Genomic DNA, 21,398 nt, shown 5'->3' on the forward strand with positions numbered 1-21,398 from the left:
CACCTCTGGGAGGGAGAGAGGGTCTGGCCTCACTTCCCACCCCACAGCACACACATGTCCCCAGCCCTGCAGTGTCGGGTACTGTGGGTCCTGGTGCCCAGCTGCTGCTCTGGGCCCCCCATGCTGGCAGCCAGCCAGGCCCAGACAAGAGTCCCACGTCCCCCAAAACCGCAGCCCACCCCCCTGAGGAGCCATGCCCAGGGGCAGGGGGCCTGGGGCTCCCTTGTCCCCCACCTTGTGTGTGGCTTTGCCCCTTGGGCTGTAACAAGCAGGGGGGCATGGGGGGCTCCTGCAGGGTTTGGACCTCCGTGTTTTGTGACACCCCGTTTCCCCCATGGGGCTGGGGGCTGGCGGGAGGAGATTGGCTCTCACTGAAGCATCACTACCCACCACATCCTCATCCTCCCCCAGCTCCTGGTCCCTCGGGGGTACACACCCCTGGTTCTGTAAAATGGAGAGATTATAGGATGGAGAGACAGCCAGCAGAGCCAGGGGCTACCCCAGCGTGTCTGGGTCATGTCTGTACCTCTGGGAGACCGGGGAGCCCCGCAGCTTACCGTGAGCCTGCTGGCCTGCAGCTCCCCCAGGGTCCCACATGGGGATCCCCAGGCCCCCCCGCCCCATGGCTGCATCCAGCGCAGGCACTGAAGGGCCCGGTACCCAGCAGCCTGGCCATGCCCTGCGCCCATGGTCCTGCCCGGCAGCTGTGGGAGCTGCGTGGAGGGGCAGGAGAGTCTCAAATGGGCCAAGGGGCACAGACACATGTGTGCATCGTCCCCCTCCCCATGTGCCTACAGTTACTCATTTGCGTGGGCTTGCACAAGTGGCCCTGCCCATGCACTCACACTCACCCACATGCACACACGTTCACCCACGTGTGCTCACATGCCTGTGCACACACGCATGTGTAGGCATTCACACGTGCACATCACATACATGGACACATTCCCCCATGTGTGTGTGCACCCACACGTGCAAACACTTGCCACACTGGTGCTTGTGCTCCCAAACCTGGGGTTGTGCTCATCTCCCTGTGCACGTGTGCTCACATATGTGTGTGTACATTTACCTGCGCTCGGGCACATCCAGCTGTGTGTGCTCACACGTGTGTGCACGCCTTCCCCTGTGTGTGTGCCTGTGTTCACCTGCATGAGCTGACATGCGTGTACCTGGATGCCCCCACGCGTGCTCACGCTCAGCCGCACACCTACGTGCTCCCACGTGCGTGTGTACACGTTTATCCCGGCGTGTCCTCAGGCGTGTGTGTGCACACCCATGGGCTCCCTCTACGCATCCTCCCGTGTTTCCGTGCCAACGTGGGTGTGCACATACTCCAACCCACATGCGTGCACGCACCGATCGCGCCCGTGCCCCCCACACGTTCGTGGGCACCCCCCACACCCGCCTCACGCACCCACACGCGTGTGCGTGCACACGCGTGACACACCCCCACACACACCCCCCCGATGCCCGTGTGCTCACACGCGTGCGCTGCCGCCACCCAGCGGCCGGCGCTGCCCTCGCACCGCGGCTCCCCCCGCCCTGCCCGGGCTCGGGGCAGCTGCCACGCGTGGGCAGGGGGCCCGCTCCGTGGTGGCCGGCTGGCACGCAGAGGCCCTGGGGAAGCCATTTGGCCGGCAAGGGGATGGTGGCCGTGCCCCCCCGCGCCTCTCTGCCGTGCCGGGGTGAACCAGGGGCACCCCAGCAGCAAGCAGCACCATGCCACCCCCCCTGGGCATTGCCACCCCCATGGGGCCACCCCCTCCCCGGTGCCACCCCGAAAGTTCTGGCAGCGATGACGGTTGTGAGCACCAGGGGCAACGCTACCACGGTCACCCAAACACAGCGCCCACTCCCTGTGGCCCAGGTGAGGGGTCCAGGCACTGCCCCCTGCCCTCACCCAGCCTGGTGGCACCGGGTGCAGAAGACCCCTTGCTCACGGTTGCACCCCAGGTGCCTGCAGTGCCAGGAGGGGATTTGGGTCCCAAGAGCTTGCCAGGGCTTGGCTCACCACAGGTTGAGCATCCCCCCCTCCTCCCATGACGGGCACCCACCAGCCCCAGTGCCGCTGGCTGGGGATGCAGGGACAAACCACACGAGACACAACTCAGGCAGTTGTGCAGCTGCTGCTGCTCCTTTAGTGTGAGAGGCACAATGGCACGCAGCAAGGCACGAGCACCAGCACACACCCCTGGCACGGTGACCTGCTGACAGCTCACAGGTCACCTGCTGAGGGCTTGCTTCCCACCCACCCCCCCCAAGAGCAGCATGTCCCCCACCTCCCAGTGGGTGCAGTCTTTGGTCCTACCAGTGTCCCTGGGCAGGTACAGGGGGTGGCTGAGATGGGGGGGATGTGGGGGACCCCGTTCCTGCCAGGCACCATCCCAGAGTAGGGCCAGGTAGATGTGGGGTGTAGCGTTCAACGGGCTGGGGGGGGCCCACGGGGTGAGCAGCCACACGGGGGGCTGTTGTGGTGTCGAGCAGGCAGGCATGAGCACAGCCTGCACCCTGGGGTTGGGCTGCCCAGCTGTGGCCACCCCCAAAAGGGCTGGGGCCCATCCTGCCTCCCCAAAATGCTTCCCCACCACCCCCCCAAGCTGCTGCCAGTTGCATGAAATCCCTGTGCAAAATCAGCATCAAGGCACCTGCCCATCCTGTGGGGACAGATAGACAGTGATGGGCCGGTGGGGTGGCCCAGGGTGAGGTCTAAGAGCTATTTGGGGCTGCTGCAGCACAGAGCAGGGGGACAGGTACCCCATTTCAGCCTTAGCATGGTTCTTCCTCTATTAATCCTTCCCAGTGCCAGGGCAGAGGCTGGAGGGCTGGATGAGGCCGGGGGGTCGCTGTGCTCACACCACTGGTGGCAGGAGGCACCCACAGTCCCCAGTCTACTGCTGCCAGCACCCCATCCCCTTGCAGGGCACCATCCCAGGAGCACCCATCACTGTGTCCCCCAGGAGAGGGGTACACAGCACCCACCAGCACCCAACTCGGCCCCCCGTTGTGACTTGGGCCGGCGGGGAGTGGGTTAAGGACCTGTTGGCCAGGGCTATTGTTTCAGACACAATGAAGAGGAAGAGGATGCTGGGGCAGAAATTCCTCCAGCTCCCACCGGACAGATGGACAGAGCTGGACAAATAGGCATGATGGAGGGTGAGGGATAGTTTAACCCTTCCAGGTGCTGCGTGGAGATGCCCCAGGGCAGCCGGAGGGGTGTTTAAGGCACGTGGTGTAGCACCGGCTGTGGGACAGGCACTGGTGTCCCGGACAAGGCGGAGGAACCCAGGGACCCCCACGGGCACAGAAAGACCCGTGAGTAGCAGAGGGGTGACAGGATCTGTTCATCTGGTCCTGCTGGGCCACAGGGTGCTGGGTGGCCATAGACCCCAGGGCAGCTCTGTGACACAATTTCCCCTGCCAGCGCCTGGACTGGCACCCCCTCCCCTGCTCGGTAAACCAGATAAATAAATAAAAGGCAGGGGCTGGACAGACAGACAGACGCAGCGAGAGCCCCCGAGGGGCCAGATCCGCTTTGGCAGCAAGCTGGGGCCACGACCAGGGTCCCGGGGGGAGGCTGGGCAGGGGGCTAGCAGCCCTTGGGAGTCTGACCGAGGCTCTCACGCAGGCACCGTAGCTGCTCCTGGCCCAGCTTGATCTTCTCCTCCAGCTCCCGCTGCTCGGCAATGAGGGCCGACTTCATCTTGACGAAGTGCTGGTAGTCCTGGAGGTGCTCAGCGGGTAGGTACCGTGCCACCATGGCGCCCACCGCCTCTTCCCGCCGCCCCACGTGCTCCTTCAGCTCCTTGGCGTCCTCCAGCTGCGCCACCAGCAGCCGCTGTTTCTCCCGCAGGGCCACCTGTGGGTGAGATGGGTGATGTTGGTGGGGGCATCCTGCACCCCAACACCCCACAGGTGCCACCCTGCCCTGTGCCCACCTTGTCCTCCGCGGGGGCATGCGGCCCCAGGCTGCCCAAGGCAGTCTCCACCCTGGCCAGGCGCCCCGAGATGGAGAGCAGGAGGTTGACCACCTTGTCCAGGTCGCCCACGAAGAGGCGGTACTTGTCAAACTCCCCCGGGGTGCAGAGAGCTTGCAGACGGGCAGCCACGTCCTCGCCCAGTGCCCCGTTGGCGCTGATGTCCTCCTGCAGCCCCCGCTGTGCCTCCCGCAGCACCGCCAGCTTGCGGCTCAGGCTCTCGATCAGCTGCAGCTGCGAGGAAAGAGGTCGGGGTGACTGGGGCCACCCCCTGTTGGGACCGGGGGACTGGCACACAGGTGCAGGGGTGCCACGCTGCACTGGGCCCCACAGACCACATCTGGCGATGCCTCTGGTTCTCATGAGCTACTGGCAATGTCCCTGGTCCCTGCAAGCATCTGGCAATGTCTCATACACCACAAGCATACAGCAATGCCCCCAGCTCCCGCAAGCGCCAAGCAATGCCCTTGGCCTTCACGGGCCCCTGTGAGCATCCAGCAATACCCCTGGTCCCTGCAAGCACCCGGTGATGTCCCTGGTCCCCATGAGCACCCGGAGATGTCCCTAGTTCCCACAAACAACCAGTGCTGCCTCACTGTGAGCACCTGGCAATGCCCTGGGTCTCCATGAACACCTGGGGATGGCAGGGGGGAGCCTCTAGTGCATCATCCCCAGCAGTGCCCACTTTACCTTCTTTTCCACCAGCTCGTGGTCCACCTCCTCCTCCTCATCCTCCGAGCTTCCCTCCACCACCTCTGGCAGCTCCTTCATCTTGCCGAGAGGCTCAGTTTTGCCTGCTGCTGAGCCGTAATATGCCGAGTAGGAGGTGGAGCTGGCAGTGCTCCCGGGGGGCGGCGAGATGGGCTCGAAGCCCTGCCTGTGGGGACAGGGGCTAAGCACCGGGGCTGGCAGGGTGCAGCCCGGCCTCAGGATGGTGCCCAGTGCCACGCCAGCCCTACCTGTCCTGTGCCAGGGCCTCCAGGCGCCAGTCCTGCTGGTAACGCTCCCGCCAGTCCTGCCGCTCCCCCACCACCAGCAGCTCGCCCATCACCTCGGTGGTGGTGCAGAGGGGGGCCGAGGGGGCCAGGATGCCAGCCAGGGAGTGGTCCCTGCCCACCACATCCCACAGCAGCTCATCCGAGTCCACACGGCGGGGCTGGGGCCGGCTCCCCTGGCAGCTTGCCCCCTCCGCTGCTCCGGGGCTGGACTTGGGTGCCTCTGGGGTGGCAGGGCGGGGGCCCCCATGCAGGGGCAGGGAGCACTCACTCATGCCGCATGGGCCAGCCCAGCCCCGCTCCTGGTTCCGGCCAAGCCTTTGGGGCTGCTCCTCCATCTCCCAGGGGTGCTTCACCTTCGGCCGCTCTTCCCCGGCACCTGCCGCCCTGCTGACACCCACCCAGGGGCACCCACGTCAACTACCTTGCCCGCCCGTGGAGGACAAAGACACGCAGGGCTGTGTCCAACCCAGGGAAAGAAGTCATAGACACCCCCCACCCCAAGAAACCCCACAGCCCGCCCTAGGGGGTGGATTAGGATGCTCTGACACAGGGTTCAAAGGAACGTCCCCAAATGCCACCCCATGCCCAGGCTGTGCCCACAGCCCTGCTCCCACCCCCATGCCGCGGTGGCACTTGCCTGCAAATCTCAGTGCTGCCAGCATCGGGCTCGGGTGTCCTGCGGAGCAATCTGGGGGGCTCGGGTCGGGGCCAGGCACCTGGCGGGGCAGGGGGGCGAGCAGTGTGCCCCCGGGACCGGCCCCCCTGCTCCCCAGTGAGGCTCTGCGAGCGCTCACGCACAGCCTCAGCGATGCTGCGGGTTGGCACCGGGGCAGCAGTGAAGGCAGAGCCATGCCCGGAACCATCCGGCAGGCGCTGGGATATCCGGCGCTGCCTGTACTTCTCCCAGTTGGGGGGAGGTGGGCGGGGAGGTGGGGGGCCCTTCTTTTGGGAGATGACAGGGGGGTCCAGCTTGGCACGGGGAAGGTCTCTCCGGTCACGGCCCCGAGGGCTGGCAGGCTCCAGGTTGAGGTGGCTCTCGGAGAAGGCTCTGCCCCGCAGCGGGCGGTGCAGGGGGTCCGGGGGGCTCTCGGGGGAGCGGGCAACACGGTCACCATCCCATGACAGGTCATGCGTGGACGTGGTCCGGTAGCAGGGTGGCCACTCCGGCTCAGCACTCTCAAAGCAGGGGTGGAAGGGGCCAACCCTTGGGAAGCCCACTTGGTAGCGGGAGAGCTCACTGGGGAGAGAAGGGGGCACTCATCACCCTCAGACAGTCACCTCCCCTGTAGCTCATGCCCCACCCCTTCCTCAGTTTCCCCAGCTGGAGTTACCCAGCCCCACTGGCAGGGGGAAGCCTGGGCTCTCCCGGTGCTCCCGTGCTGGGCACAGCCCCCCAGAGATACCCCCAGCCCCCTGGGGATGGGTAAGACAGGATCCCCCTCGCACCCTCAGGCCCTGCTTGGCCAAGGTGGTACATGCCCTGGCTTTGCAGGGCACAGTGTGGCTGTGGCATTAAAAGAGGTGCTTGGTACTTCACCAACTAAAGTCACAGCAGTCCCCACATCTCACTGGCAGATGTCCCTACCAAGTGGCATGCACACCCCAGCACCCCAGCACCTGGCATGCACTCACCCGACGGACTGACTGGCTTTCCTAGTTATCGCTGGTGGTTCCCACTCATCCAGAGGAAATTCCTGCATGTGAGAAGGAGAGAGAGTGTGAAAGAAGGGCCAGCATCCCCCTCCCCAGCACCCCCCCAACCCATCCCTGTCCAGGGGCAGGAGTCATGCAGGTCTGCAGGCCCCCCAGTGGGCACAGTACCCCCCTTCCCAACCCAGGGTCATGCTCCGGGGGTGCAGGGTAGTGCCAGTGCAGCTCTCCAGCACAGTCCTGGGGGGTCACTCACCGGGGCGAAAGCTCTCCGGGGGGGCCAGGCGTCACTCTCCTCCCGCCCAGGGCGGGGGGCTGGGCAGTAGCAGTCGGGGCAGCGTCCCCAGGGCTGGGGGTGGCAGCGGCAGGCACGTCCGCGGGGCAGCGGTGGGGGGCACGGGTCCCCCCCACAGTAGCGGCAGGGCTCGGGGCGCAGGGGAACTCCGTAGGGGTAGGAGAAGCCCCGCAGGTACTCCAGCTCCCCTGGCCTCCCCAGCGGCTTGTAGCAGGGGGGCTGCTCCCGGCAGCACTCGGCATAGGGGCCGGCAGAACCAGGGCGGCTGGGTGAGGGGGGGTTGTAGGTCTGGTCCACGGAGAGGCGGCGGGTGTCCCGGCGCTCGGGGCCAGGGGGCTGGAAGGCACCAGGATCACCTGCCGGGGGCTTGCCATGCCGGGGCGGCACCGGCCGGCTGCTCTCCTCGAAGAACCGGCGGCGGTCGGCGAAGGGCAGGAGGACGGCCTCATCGCTGCTCCGCGGCGGGGAGCTGGGGGCCGCCGGCCTCTGGCCGTAGCCCTCCAGCTCGCCAGGGCTGGGCGAGCGTTGTGGCTGCAGCTTGCACTCCGGAGACCAGCGCCAGTGGCCCCGACTCATCGGCACCACCCGCTCAGGAGACGGGGGCCCTTTGGGGACTGGCAGCGGGTCAGGGGTGGGAATGCCCCGGTCCCCCGAGCGGCCGGGGTTCCTGCTGTCCTCACTCGGCATGGGGCTGAGACGCTCAGCTGGGGCACGGGGTCCTTCCACCTGCACGCTGCCCTCAGGCGGCTCCTCCGCCTCCTCCACCGGCTCTTCACCAGGTGGCGGGGCACCGGGACCCCGGCTCTTCTGCAGCTGGGCCTTGCGCCGCTGGATCTCGTTGCGCAAGCTGGTGGCAAAGCGGTCGCTGCGGCGGCGCATCTGAGCGGAGCGGTGGGGAGGACCCCCAGCCCGCCGTCCCCCCGCCCGGCTCTCCTCCTCTGCCGGCCCCTCGGTGCTGCGTGCTGGGCTGGCCCCCCGCCCGTCCTGCCCGCAGGCTCGCTGCAGCTCAGGGCAGCAGCGGCAGGGTGGCAGACGGCAACATGACTCTGGGCAGTGTGGGGGGTCCTGGGCGGCCCCTGCAGTCCCCAGCCGGCTGTCCTCGGGGTGCAGCGGGGATAAGGTCCAGCGGTGCCCATCGGGAGCTGGTGAGGCTCGCTCGCTGCCAGTGCCCACCTGGAGGGAGCGGAGCTGGGAAGCCAGAAGCTGCTCAGGAGCACTGTGCCGGTGCGGCGTGTGGCCCTTGAGGGGGGACAGCAACGGGCTGTCACCTGCTGCCACAGCATCCGGCACTCGGTGCATGCCACCACCTGGGTACGGCTGGTTGCCAGGCTCCACATTCTCCCCCAGGAGCGGCTCAGCCGGGCACCGGTCCGGGTGGGAGCTCAGCATGTAATACTGGTCAGAGGAGAGACGGTCCTTCATGGCAAACGGCGTCCTCCCGCCCGCAGCCTCCGCCTCCCCGTCTCGCTGGCAGAGGAAGGTGTCAGAGATCCACCGGCCCTTGGCGTGCAGCATGTCCGCCGACACCGACACCCGGCGCCTGTCCCCTGCGCCAGCCGGGGCTGCCCGCAGGCTGTCCCTCCTGACAGGGGGCTGGGGGGGCACAGGCACCCGCCAGGCCTCGGTGTGCCGGCTGGCGGGTGGCTCAGCCCCGGTGGTCAGGTAGCGCCCGTCGGGGGGCTTGCAGGGGCCTTGGAGGCCGGAGTCGACAGAAGCTGCTTCCTCGGGGCGGAGGGAGATGGCACAGTCGGAGGCGATGGAGCTGGCAGAGAAGGAGCTGTAGGCCGAGTCCCGCTTGCTGTGGTACATGCCCTGGTCAACGGGTGAGGGGTCCCCTTCATAGTAGGCCTGGCCGGGCTGGTCCAGGCTCTCCATGCTCCCGATGGAGCTGCTCCGGTCGGTGCTGCAGTGCCGGGACAGCGGGTTCCACTGCAGGGACAGCTCGCTGCCGCCCGGCCCCACGCCGGCGTTAGGGGCACCTGCCGTCCCCCACTCAACTCCCCACCAGACCCTTCGATGGGCACGAGATCCCAGGGAGCCAACACCCCACCACCACATACACCCCCTCCCTGGGACAGGGGGCACAGGCTGGCACAGCCCCAACCTGCCTGGGTTTGGGGGCAGCACCAAGGTTGCCCCAGCACTGGCAGAGGGAGAGGGCACAGGGACAGAGGGCATGCGTGGCTCCGGCCACTCGGGACCTGCCTGCTCTGGCAGGGGGGTTACTGGGACTCGGCAGCTCCTGGCCGGCTCCGACGGAGCCACCGCCCCTTCCTGTTGGGAGCTGGAGAGTAAACAGGCAGGGGAAAGGGCAGCGCGGCGGCAGGATGCGGGGGGGATGCCCAACAGTAGCGTGGGGCAAGGAAGTGAGCACCCACCCCACACTCCCCCCGCCCCGACCCAAACGGGTTCCCCGTCCACCCCCTCCCCTTGTGTGGTCCCATGGGCTCCCCCGGGGGTGGGTCAGGGGTCTCACCTGACATCACACCCCGAGGGCCAGGAGAGGCTGAAGGCGTCAGCAGGGTAGTGCATGGCGGGGGCGTCGGGACGGCTTTCGGCAAGCTTGGCCACGTGCCAGGAATGGGGCCGGAGGACGGGCACGCTCCTCCTGCCAAGAGCAACAGCGGGAGAGGACAAGAATGGGGAGGAAGCCAGCCTGAGGAACCGGGGCTGAAGTCACTTCCTACGGGGCTTCCTGTCCCCCCTCCAGGCCAGCGCCCGCCCGAGGGGGGACAGCAGCGAGGAGGGTCCAACCCTGCCAGCACTGGGCAGGGGGATCCCACAGGTCTCCCCTACTGCCAGGGCTCCCCTGCCTGCAGCATCCCTGCCGCCAGCATCAACAGGGGACTGAGGATGTGGCTCCAGCACAGTCCACAGGCAATGCGCCGGCAGGGCAAGGGTCCCTGCTGGGACTGGACCAGCTCCACAGGCACACCAAGGGGACCCTGGGGCCACATCTGTGTCCCCACCACAAGCCTGACCTTCCCCCCTTGTTCCTCGGTCCCTCAACATCAGCAGCAAGTGCCAGCCGCATCGTGTCCCCAGGGAGGGGTCCTGTGTTAGGCCCCGTCCCACCCCCTGTGCCGGGCAGTCTTGGGGGGTCTCCAGTCCCCCCAGCGCACACAGACAATGATTCCAGTGCCACCACACAGACATGTGGGCAGATGCCACCTCCTGTAACCCCCAAGTGTCCAGTGCTGCCCCAGCATCAGCCAGGTAGGCAGGGACAAGCTGTGCGGTCAGCACAGGAGTCCCTCCCTGCCCAGTGCCCCCAAACTCACCATGGATGATGCTGAACCCCAGTACAGCCCCGCGGCACCCCCTGCCCCGTGGGCAGTGCCCTGCACCGTCCCAGCCCCTCAGTGCCGCTGGAGCTGGAGCCTGGTCGGGATGCAGCCAGGGAGTGGATGCGGGTTGGAGGGGGACCGGGGCGGGGGACTTCAGGGCCCAGCCCTGCCTCTCCTTCCTTTCCCAGGCAGGCAGCAGGCAGGAAGGGAGAGGAGCGGCCACGCTCCAGGATACCGCCCAGCAAGAGGGTGGCGAGCCAGCTGCACCACCCTGGCTCTGCTAGTGGCACACGGGGCTGGGGAACCCTCACCCCCACCATGGGGTGCTGACAGCCATGGTGGGGCTGCCCCCCACCCCGTCCCAGCACGGGGCACCTCCAAGGTGGAGACAGGGGCGCTGCCAGGCTCCTGTGCCAGGCTCCCACCAGTCCCCCGGGCAGGTGATGCCTCCCCAGCCTTGATGCCACTGCCCCTCCTGCCCCCCTTCCCCCCCAGCGCTGCCAACCTGCGGACGATCATCTTCAGGGTGCGGTAGGAGCCCTTGATGAGGATCAGAGCCTCCTGGCGGGACCCATACAGCGGCGTCCCGCTGATGTTCACCAGCTCATCGCCCGGCTGCAGCCGGCGTGACAGCGCAGCCTTGCCCCCGTCCTCCACCTGGTCAATAAAGAGGGGTGTCAGGGGGGATACAGCCCCCCAGAACACGCTGGAGGGTGTGCTGCTGCCACCGGCTGCCAGGGGAAAAAAAGAGGCTTCAGAGAGGGGGTGCCTGTGCCCCAGGCACTGCGGAGGGATCTGCAGCACTGAGCTACCCCCCTGCCCTGGTCACATGAATTTCTGAGCAAGGAAAGGGCATCGGGGAGGGGGGGGAGAAGAAAAATGTCCCGTCCCAGCAGATTCCCCCGCAGGCGCGGGCAGCACAAGGGCTCTTTGTCCAGCACGGATGCCAGCCCCCCGCCGCTGCTCCCAGCCCGTCAGCTGTGCCCGGGCACCCGCAGTTATTTCGATGCCCCAAGGATGCCATCACACTGTCTGTGCCCAAGGAAGACAACAGCAGGGGAAGCATCGATCTGTGCCCAGCCCTGGCACTCGCCTACCCCACCCTGGCACCCACAGCCAAAATGAGTCTGTCACTCCATAACACCATGGCTTGGAGGACACAGGGCCACGGTGCTGCCAGCATGGAGGGGCCCCAGACCATCCCCTCTGCCCCAGCAGGTAGGTGCAGCGCGGGCAGACCTGGGATGAGCCGTGCCCAGCTGGGGCACGCAGAGTGCCCGGTGCTGGCACTGATCTCTGCCCATCCTGTTGCTCCCAATGGCTGGGAATTGCCATGCCCAGCCCTTCACACTGGCAAGCGAGCCCAGCTGCTGGGCTGCATGGTGGCAGTTGCACGGGGCATGCAGGCACATGGGGCAGGACCTAAGGTGCCGTGTGCCCCTAGGCCCAGTGTGGATACGGAGCCTGACCCGGCTGGACCCTACGGCTGCCCACAGGGTGATGGGCAGAGCTGGCCTGGCCCCATGCCGGGGCATCTGTGCCCACCCTGCCCTGTTGCTCCTGGCTCAGAAGAGAAACAAGCTCTGCCCACAGTGCCTGTAGTGCCGTCTCCACAGCCCAGCCTGGGCAGCAGCCAGGCCCCAGTGCCAGGGGGCACCCACGGCCACCACACATGTGCCCCTGAGCACCCCTTCCCAGCCCTGGTGCCAGGCAGGGCTCAAGGAGCATCCCACTGCCCACAGGCAACATGGCACCCCAGGGACCAGGCAAGGCAGTCAGACCTCCTGCCCAGCCTGGCACAGCTGTGCCCTGCGGCCCACAGCTCTCCCATTCTTTTAGGGCCCTGGGGATTGCAATGCCATGCCCAGGCTGGGCACAGCCCAATGTGCAGGCTGTGCAGGCTGCCCTCCCAGCCAGGAGTCGGCCATGGGGCTGCCTTCCTGGCACCAGGCCCCAGCTGCCTGCAAGGGCTCCCAGTCCCACCATGCACTCGCTGGAGCACCCGGGATTAACCCCTGTCACACTGCTGCCCACCACCAGGCAGCTCCAGCAGAGTGGGCAGGCAGGGCAGGCTGCACCTTCACCCCAGTCCTCTGCCACGTGCCCACTCCATCCTGCCTGCCACGGCCATGGGGCTGAGTCAGTGGTGACGTGTTCCCACCCCCCGCCCCAGTGCAGGACATCACTGGGGCTGCACCCGTGTCTGGGCCACCACGTGTGTCGGGACGGACAGAGCTCAGCCCTGGCATCATTCACCAGGAGCTAAATGTGGCACAAACAGCCCTTTATTCTGCCTTCACCACCAGTGAACTCAGCGCTGGCAGCCAAACCCCACTGCCTGGTGCCCTGCCTGGCCAGGCCAGCACCACACACCTCCCTGACACCACCCCTGGTGTTCACTCTGGGCCCTAATGGTGGGCATCTGCTGGCTCACAGAAATACCTGCCTGTCCCAGGAGAGACTTGTCTTACAAGGAGTCACAGCCATGGTAGTGCCCAAGCTGTGCCCACCCTACCCCACGCACACCTCCCTCCTTGCAGGAGCCCACCCCAGCCCCGCCGCGGGACTCGGCCCCGGGAAGGGCTCCCAGAGCGGGCTCAGAGGCCAAACTGTCTCCCCGAGCGCTGGGACCCCCCTTCCCCTTTCCGGGGCGGGGCCAGCACACACACACACACACACACACACACACACACACACAGACGCCCCCCCGCACCGCTGGCGGGGGCTGCCCCCTCCCCGCACGGGCCGGCACGCACACACCTCGGCCGGCCGCGGCGGCGGCGCGGGCGCCCCGGGGGACCCTCCCCTGAATGCACAGAGCGCTGGAACAAGCCCCCTTTGTCTGCAGAGCACACGCGGCGGCGGCGGCCCGGCCGGGGGAGCGCGGGGCCGGCACCCCCCGGCCCGCAAGGACACCCCCCTCCCCCCCAATTCTCAGCAGCGGGGGGAACATCCCATCCCCCCTCCGTCCCCTCCTCCAGCAGCCGGCGGACACACCGGGACCCACCGCCCCGAGGCCCGGCACCGAGGCGGGCGGGCGGGCGGCGGTCTGTACCGTCCCCCCCCCGCCCCGTCCCCCCCAAACCGGCGGTGCCACCCCAGGGCGCAGGGCAGGGACCGGAGCCACTCTTCCAGCTCCCCCAGCCAGACCACGCTGCCCGCGTCCCGGCGCAGGGCGTGGAGGGCCCCGGGGGGGCAGCCCCGGGGCCGCGGCACAGCCCGGCCCGCCGGCACCCCGGCCCCGGCAGGACGGTGGCACCGGGCGGGCAGGCGGCTAAACCGCCCGGTGACAGGGAGGGGGCTCGGCCGGGCTCCGCGGGGGGACGGGGTGCTGGGGCACCCCCGGCTGCTGCCCGGCTCCCCGCGGGTTTCCCCGGAGGGCGATGTACCGGCGGGGCCACGGGAGTCGGTGACCCCCTGCGTGGCGGGACGTCGCGGTCGTGGGGCCCCACCCTCGCTCTCCCCGCTCCCGGCTGCGGGAGGGACCCGGGCCCTGCGCCCCCCCGCCCCGCTCGGCACCGCACCCCGACACCAGCCCCCGGTCCCGGTCCCGGCCCTGCCCAAACGCTTCGGGGGTGCCGGGACGGGACGAGGCGGACTCCGGTCCCCTCCGCAGAGCGCGGTCCCGGGGGTGCCCGTGGGGGCTGTCCCCTCCGACTGCGCCCCGCGGGACGGGACCAGAGGGGACGTGGAGGGGACGCGGGGGCCGCCCCCGCCGCCAGCCCAACGGATGTGCCGGAGGAATTTCTTCCTGCCGCCGGGCCTGGGCTGTCCCCCCGCCCCCTCGGCCCCCACGGCCCCCGCTCCCATTCTCCCCCGCGGCTCGGGGTGGCGGGTCGCGGGGGGACGTGGGTGCGGGGGACCGCCACGGCCCCGCCCCGCCGGGACACGCGACTCCCGGCCGGGGCTCCCCGCGCCCCCGGCGCCGCCGCGCACCGGGTGCCCCGTGTCCCCCCCCCCTTCCCGCGCCCCGCCACGGGGCGGAGGCCCCTCGCGGGGCGATGCCGCGGAGCCCACGCGAGACCGCGTCCTGGGGCGCCTACCTTGGAGACGATGAGGGGTTCGCCGTGCTCCAGCCCGCCGCGCAGCGTGAAGCCCCAGGGCGCGCCCCCCTGCAGCTGCACATGCACGTACTGGGGGGCGCCGGGCCGGCCCTCGGCCCGCTCCATGGCCGCTACCGCCCCATCCCGGCCCGGCCCGGCCCGGCCCCGCACCGCGGAGGAAATGACACCCCCGCCCGCCCGGGCTGAGCGGCACGGAGCCGAGCGGCGGGGCGGGGCCGGCCCGGCACCGGGGCTGCTCCGTCGCCGCCAATGAGGCGCGGGGGGACGGCGGCGATCGGCGCGGCACGGCTCCGCTCAGCGCTGCATGGCACGGCTCGGATCGGCCCAGCACAGCGCAGCTCAGTTTGGCACAGCTCAGCTTGGCTCGACTAGGCACGGCACAGCCCGGCTCAGCGAAGCCTGGCTTGGTATGTCTCAGCTCAGCCCAGTTCAGCACAGCCAAGGCACAGATCAGCTCGGTGCAAGTCAGCTCAGCACAGCGTGGCACAGCTCAGCACAGCTCGTGGCACAGTTTGGCATGGCTCAGCTCGTGGCATGGCTCAGCACACAGCGGAACAGCCCCGTGCTACTCAGCTCAGCTTGGCTTGACATGACATGGCTCGGCCCAGGGACCTGTACTGAGATGCTTGGCTCAGCTTGTCACGGCCCAGCCGGCATGGTTTGGTTCAGTCTGGCTCAGCCCAGCATGGCATGGAGGGGTGGCACAGCTCAGTTCAGCCCAGCACAGCACAGCTCAGCCCAGCACTGTTTGGCTCGGCTCAGCACGGGATGGCAAGGGGGCCTGCACGGGTTGGCTGGCCCAGCATGGTTTGGCCCAGCATGGTTCAGCGCAGCTCAGCTGGGTTGGCACATTCTAGTGTGGCTCAGCTCAGCATGGTATAACACAGAGCTGGCACCGTTCAGATTGGTCTGACCTGATTAGGCTCCACTTGGCCCGGCCCGGCCTCACTCAGCTCAAGTTGACATGGACAAGCAGGGCTGGCACGGTTCAGTTCAGCACAGCATGGCCTGGCCTCGCATAGCTTGGCCTGGCACTGTTCAGCACAGCATGGCCCAGTTTGGCCCAGGACAGTACGGTACCACCAGGGACCAGCACCATTAGGGCCAGCCTGGCACAGCTCAGCATGGCACAGCACAGCTCAGCGTGGCACGGCACAGTCTGACCGGCTGTTTGGCAGCACTGACACGGGTGCAAGGGGGTGCCAGCTCAGGTAGCAGTGGGGTGATGCAGCACCTGCCACATGTCCCCGCGGCAGAGGGCTCCCCCGGGGCGCCCCGCCCTGGCAATCACGCTGGCGCCCTGAGCCCCGCTGCCTGCGGGCGAGCACGCGCTGCCGGCTCCTGTCTGGCCTGCCCGTTCCAGCCCCCACCCTGTCCTGCCGGGCACCCCAGGGTGTGCGTGGCACTATGGCCGGGCTGCACCTCCACCTTTCCCCCACCAGGTCCAGGAGGGACTGCTGTGCCCCTTTGGGGAAACTGAGGCAGGGGAAGGAGGCGGCGGGTGGTGGCTGGGGGCGGTGGGAGCGGATCGGTGCTGGTTCCTGGGGGAGCCCGGGAGTGCCGCTCCTCCCCTTCCCGCCCGGGGCCCCGGCTCTTACTCATCTCCTTCCCAGACAGCGCAGCCGGCCCGGAAAGCTCTGCCCTGCCAGCAACGCCCGCGGCTCATGGCTGCCTGCAGGCTGGGTGGGCGCAGTGCCGCGGCCTGGGAGGGTGGGCTTGCTGTGCCGAGCTGGTGAGCTGCCCTCGGGGTTCCTCAGCCCCGGCACAGGAAGGATCCCTTGATTTTTTTCTTGGCAGCCCCCATCCACCAGCGCCTGCTTTGAACCCTGCCTGCGCCCTGCCCAGCCCCGCTGCCGGCAGCCCAGTACATGTGCCCCATCCTTGCATCAGGGGGTCCCAGGGCACGGGGCTGGTGCGGTCCCTGGGTGGTGCTGGAGCCACCCAGCAGCAATGCACGGCTTCACTCACACTGCCTTGACATGTCCACCCTGGCCCGACTCTCCTGCTCTCTCCCATGGCCTTGCCACCCTCCTTGCCATGCCCCCCACTCATAGCTGGCCCCTGCCATGCCCGGACTCTTCCCAGCCTCCACCTGGCTCCGCTGCCCCCGTGCCCTTTCTCAAATGAGTAACCAGGGCTGCCCGGCCAGGCGTGAGGGCTCTGCACCCTGGCTTGTCACATGGCCCCACACCCCATTAAGCACCACATCCTCCGGGGAGACCCTGACACCCCCCACATGGCCCTCCCAGCCCTCACCACCGTGCCTGGCTGGCACTGGGAAGGGTGGGCAGCACCCAGGGCAGGCACCAATATACCCCCCAGCTCCTCTCCTGTCCCTACACCCGAGCCGGTGTTTTGTTTTGGTGTTCCCAACCAAAGTGTCTACCCCCCAGCCCCCTCCATCCTGGCAGGAGAGCAGTGGAGTCTTATGGGGCTGGGCACCATGCCAGGAACTCTGCTGGGGACATGGGCTGTGACTGCCTGCACCCACAGAGCCTGCCTCAGGCGAGCACCACAGAGCCACAGAGCAGCACTGGGGCAGGGGGGCAATGTCCCCTGTAAGGGCAATGCCTCAAATGACCCATGCCAGCGAGAGGGTTGGCATCACCCTTGCAACCCCATGGCCTTGGGCAGGTGCTGGGAGAAAGACCTCAGAGCTAGGACAGCCAAGTCTGGCGAAGCTGTGGGCATAGTGATGCCTGAGGTGTGGGTACCACCAGCTGACCTGGCCACACTCAGCCCCACTGGGCTCCAGGTCACTTTGCCCACTCCTGTGCCTCAGTACCACGGTCCCTGGGCCTGATGCCCATCTCTCAGCTGCGGCAAGTGAGGCACTGGGCAGCCTGGATGTGCTGGAAGCAGATGCCCGGGCTCTGTGCCTGCTCTGAGCAGTGCGTACCAGCCTGTAGCGATGGGCACGAAGGTGCTGAGCCCGCTGCCAGAGAACTGGCACAGGGGAGCTGGATGGGCTCTTGCCACAGCAGAGCACCCCACCGGGCTCCAGCCCCTCTCCCCTGGGACTCAGGGAGTTCCTGGCCCTTTAAACACTAATTAGGCCCATGCCTTTAAAATGGGCCCCGGAGGCCAGGACTCATACCCTGCAGGAGGAGGCTGGCCAGGAGCAGGTGGGCTGAGCGAGCTGGTCCTCCCCACCCGCCTCACTTCACCCCCCCCCTTGCTCCCTCACCTCTGCACTTTTACAGCCTCTGTAGCTGGGGTTCTGGCTGGCTGGCTTTGCCCCAGTCTGGGTTTTAGTCTGGAATTTGCACCCCTTTTTGCATCTAGAGCTCCCCCCACCTTTCTGTTCCTGTGCCAAGCTGAAGCAGCTGGCATGGTTGTCCTGGCTTGAATAGCAGCTGGCAGCACCCTGGGCTCTCCTTTTGCTTGTGCCTTCAACCAGCTCTGCCTTTCCAAGGGGGGACAAGCATGGCTACCTGCTCCCCCTAATTCTGCTGCCAGCTAGCCCCACCTTGCTCTACTCACCTACCACCCACCCCCATCATGGCTTTGCTCCATCCCTTCACCAGCCTTGTCCTCCTCTTTGCTGTGCCCTTTTCCCGGGCTGCAAACAAGTCCCTGCTGCCCCCCGGCTCCTTGCCCGCCGTGCCTGCCCTGCCCCTCCTGCAGGCCCTGCAAGTGCAGGCCCCAGGCAGCCGGGGCTGGCAAGTGGGGCCAGCAAGCGGGCAGCCCCTGCGCTACATGCTGAACCTGTACCGACGTGCCGCCGACCGCGAAGGGCGACCGCGCCACGGTCGCAGCCTGGGCACCAACACTGTCCGCCTGGTCCAGGCCAGTTCCCACGAGGGTCAATCCTGGGCAGGTAAGGAGCCAAGGGCAGTACAGGAGCTTATTGGAGCTGACAGGGTGGGTTTAAGCCCTGGGGTGTCTCTGCCTGCCTTTCCTATTTCTCGTTACAGTGTCTCGCCCAGGGCTGGCATGTCCTGTGCCCTGCAGGGCTGTCTTTGGCTGTGGGGTCCCCCTTGGGGAAGGCCCAGGCTCCCCTTGCCCCAGGGGTGAGATGGGCAAGGGCATCATTGGCCCCACATGCCCCTCTCCCCATTTTACCGAATGCTGTGCCAGGCCAGAGGTGTTGCTGCAGAGGATGGGAATTGCTCCAGCATCCCTTTGTCCTTCACACCACTGGTGAGCGGTGGCACACGGCTTCTGTTCGCTGAGGCTGCTGCCTCGTGTCCCACCTGGCTTGTGGCTTGGAGGCTTGGAGTCACAGGCTTGGAGGGTGGTGATGCCACAGGCTCCACTGTTCTGTGTGGGGCTGTGGCAGCACCCTGGCAGAAGGCCATGCTGGCACGGTGCCTGCTGTGCCATACCAGGGTAACACTGACCGCTGCTTTCCCGCAGGTCGCTGGTATGTGCAGCCCCTCACCTACCGCCTGGAGAGCCAGCCCAAGGCCGAGCACCTCCTCCGAGCCACTGTGGTCTACCTGCCCAGCTTGCCGCTGGCCCGCGGTCGCCTCCTCTGTGCCCTGGAGCTAGCAGCCACCAGTGAGGCACCTGGGGTGCTGCTCAACCCTGCTGCCCGCCCCAGCCACGGCTGGGCCGAAGCAGATGTCACCCCTTACCTGGTGCCAGGGAACGGCAGCATGAGGAGCCTGATGCTGCAGCATGTCTGTGTGCGTGCTGGTCGGGCAGGGGGTGGCGATACCCCGGTGGACCCCAGCCACCCCTTCCTCCTTCTCTACCTCAACGACACCCGGGCTGGGCTGTCACCTCCAGCAGCAGAGCCTCACCGACACCGGCGTGACACAGGGATGCTGGCCCATGACCTGCCCAGCTACCTGCGGGAGCAGGGGAGGGAGAAGAGCGACTGCTCCCTGCGCCCCTTCCCCGTCAGCTTTGCCCAGCTGGGCTGGGACCATTGGATCATTGCACCCCACCGCTACAACCCACGCTACTGCAAGGGTGTCTGTCCCCGCCTGCTCCGCTATGATTACCATGCACCCAACCACGCCGTGGTGCAGAGCTTCGTCCATCAGCTGGTGGATGCCAACGTGCCCCGGCCTTCTTGTGTCCCCTACCGCTACAGCCCCATCAGCGTCCTCATGATCGAGCGCAACGGTGGCATCCTCTACAAGGAGTATGAGAACATGATCGCAGAGTCCTGCACCTGCCGGTAATGCCCACTGCCCTGGCACATCACCCTCAGGCTTTGCCTGTCCCTGCTGGATCTGGACTTTAGGGTTTGTCTTGCTCGGTCTGGGGTGGGTTTGTCCCTGCCTCCCTGTGTGGCACTGCTCTGTGGGAAGGTTTTACAATGGCAGTTTTATGTAAATTGTAGGTTTTTAAAGGCAGGAGCCTGCACTGGGGCAGTTGCCCTGTGGCATCTGTCCTTCCTGCAGCCCCACAGCTGTTTTTGGGGGGCAGGGGGGGCTTGGCCTGATGCTCCCAGAGAGGAGCTGGGTCCCTGGACTGGAGCGTGAAGCTCTTGGGAGGTGGCTGGGGGTCTCCTGGTGGAGCCAGGACAGGGAGGGCAAGTGTTCCAGGTGTCCCCGTGCTTGGCACCAAGCTGGTGCAACCCTGCCCATGGGATTCCTTCCCAGTTCACATGAACCCTATCCCATCTAGTCCCAGCTGCGGTGGCATCTCACCAGGCTGGGAATTGGGCAGGGGGACAGGAGGGGAAGCCCTTTTCCTCCCCTGCAGTTCTGCTCTGGGGGACTGTGAAAACTGGAGGGACCCGAGCTGCCAGCTCTGCTCCCAGTGCCAGGGGCCAGGCAGCTGCCTGCACTGGGCTCTGCCTGCTGCTTCCTCTGCCTTCACCTCCTTGGCTTGCCCTTGAGCAGGGCTTTGGGTCTCACCCTATCCCAGAGCTCAGACCCCCATTGCAGTATCCCTCTGCCTTCTTGCACCCTTGCTGTCCCATGGGGTTTGGGCTCTGCTGGGCACCTGTTCCCAGAGGGGTTGGTCCCACTCCCAGCACCCCTGCCACCTGCTTTCCTCTATTTATTGATTACTATGTAAATAAATAAATTGATGGATTTTGCTAAAGACCATCTTGGCCTTTTCTTGCCCTGTCTCTGGGGTGCAGTGGGTGCTCCCCAGGACAGGCTGGCATAGACTGTCACCATGCAGCCACCCTTGTGCTTGCACCAGAGGTGGTGGATGTTACTTCCTGCCTGCGTGCAGGGGCAAAATCCCAGCTGGTTCAAGCAAGAGCTGGAAGAAGAGTCTCCTCTGGAGCATAGACCTGCCCTGGGATGGAGGGGAGCACCAGATGTGGCTGCAGGCAGCTGCCTCAGTGGGGCAAGGGACAAGAGATGCTGCACATCTCTCTGTATGGGGTAGCTCCTAGAGGGCCATGGGGGGCCCATGAGCTGGCTCTCCCTGGGCTGTCACTGGCCAAGGTATTGGGCTGTCAGGGTTATTTTGGGAAGGTGTCTGCAGGCAAACCTGCCTGTTCCTGGGCACAATGCCCTGTGTTTGTGAAGCTGGGGCAAAGTTCCTCTTCTCTGAGCAGTGAGGCATGGGTAGAAGTAATCCCTGTCCCCAAGTTCTTGGTGGCACTGCCAGCTGGGTACTGCCTCTGCATCTTGAGCTCATGGCTCTTGCCAGGGTCTCCTCTCTTACTTGGTCTCCAGCCTCAGATGTTACTGCTGGCTCAAGCTCTGTGGGGATGCTTCTGCATTTCTTCCCTCCCATGGGCATTTGCTGTGGGGCAGTGGTCTGCCAGCCCCCATCCCTCTCCTACCCACCAGCCCCAAAGTTTCTTCCCCCATCCTGGCAGAGTGAGAAGCTGCAGAGCCTCTGCTTCTCTCCTGTCCCTTGTCCCCAGTTGGCTACATCCTGGCCACCTCCAGACAGAAGGCTCTGAGGAGGGGAACATCTTATGCTTTTTTGGAAGCTCATGGACCTGACCCCAGGGGGAAGATTTTTTCCCTTGTCAATCATTAAGCGTGCCTTGTTGACTCATCCAGGCAAGCGATGATGAAAGGCATGGGAGCTGGGCACGCTCCCAGCCCTGGGCACCACTGGATGCCAGTGCCCAGTGCTGCCCCTGGCAGGAACCTGCACCCTAGCCTGCTGCAGGCACCCCTTGGACCTTCTGGGTGCTCAGAAACAGATGGGGGCTGGGGCTTGTCTGTTCCAGCCCTTTGTCCTCATACACTGTGCCG

General features: G+C 66.6%; 2 protein-coding genes across 6 annotated transcripts; one reads left to right on the forward strand and one right to left on the reverse strand.

Moving 5' to 3' along the window:
- Window positions 1-2,276: 2,276 nt before the first annotated feature.
- On the reverse strand, window positions 2,277-14,389 carry SHROOM4 (shroom family member 4). 5 transcript variants are annotated; one of them, XM_074915218.1, is made up of 10 exons: window positions 14,248-14,389; window positions 10,710-10,861; window positions 9,394-9,525; window positions 6,879-8,820; window positions 6,605-6,666; window positions 5,610-6,209; window positions 4,934-5,356; window positions 4,665-4,851; window positions 3,936-4,208; window positions 2,277-3,856 (listed from the first exon to the last, which is right to left on the reverse strand). In XM_074915218.1, the coding sequence occupies exons 1-10, from the start codon at window positions 14,371-14,373 to the stop codon at window positions 3,587-3,589; spliced, it is 4,167 nt and encodes a 1,388-aa protein (XP_074771319.1). In that variant the 5' UTR covers window positions 14,374-14,389; the 3' UTR covers window positions 2,277-3,586. The 5 variants fall into 5 exon arrangements, with proteins under 5 accessions (XP_074771319.1, XP_074771317.1, XP_074771316.1 ...); XM_074915216.1 differs by having other exon boundaries at window positions 3,936-4,232; XM_074915215.1 differs by having other exon boundaries at window positions 6,879-8,862.
- Window positions 14,390-17,769: 3,380 nt separating this feature from the next.
- BMP15 (bone morphogenetic protein 15) lies at window positions 17,770-19,403 on the forward strand. Its single transcript, XM_074915478.1, has 2 exons — window positions 17,770-18,088; window positions 18,628-19,403. Exons 1-2 carry the CDS (start codon window positions 17,770-17,772, stop codon window positions 19,401-19,403), a joined length of 1,095 nt encoding a protein of 364 aa, XP_074771579.1.
- Window positions 19,404-21,398: the final 1,995 nt, after the last annotated feature.

Source organism: Athene noctua, chromosome 11, assembly GCF_965140245.1.
Source record: "Athene noctua chromosome 11, bAthNoc1.hap1.1, whole genome shotgun sequence".
NCBI lineage: Eukaryota > Metazoa > Chordata > Aves > Strigiformes > Strigidae > Athene > Athene noctua.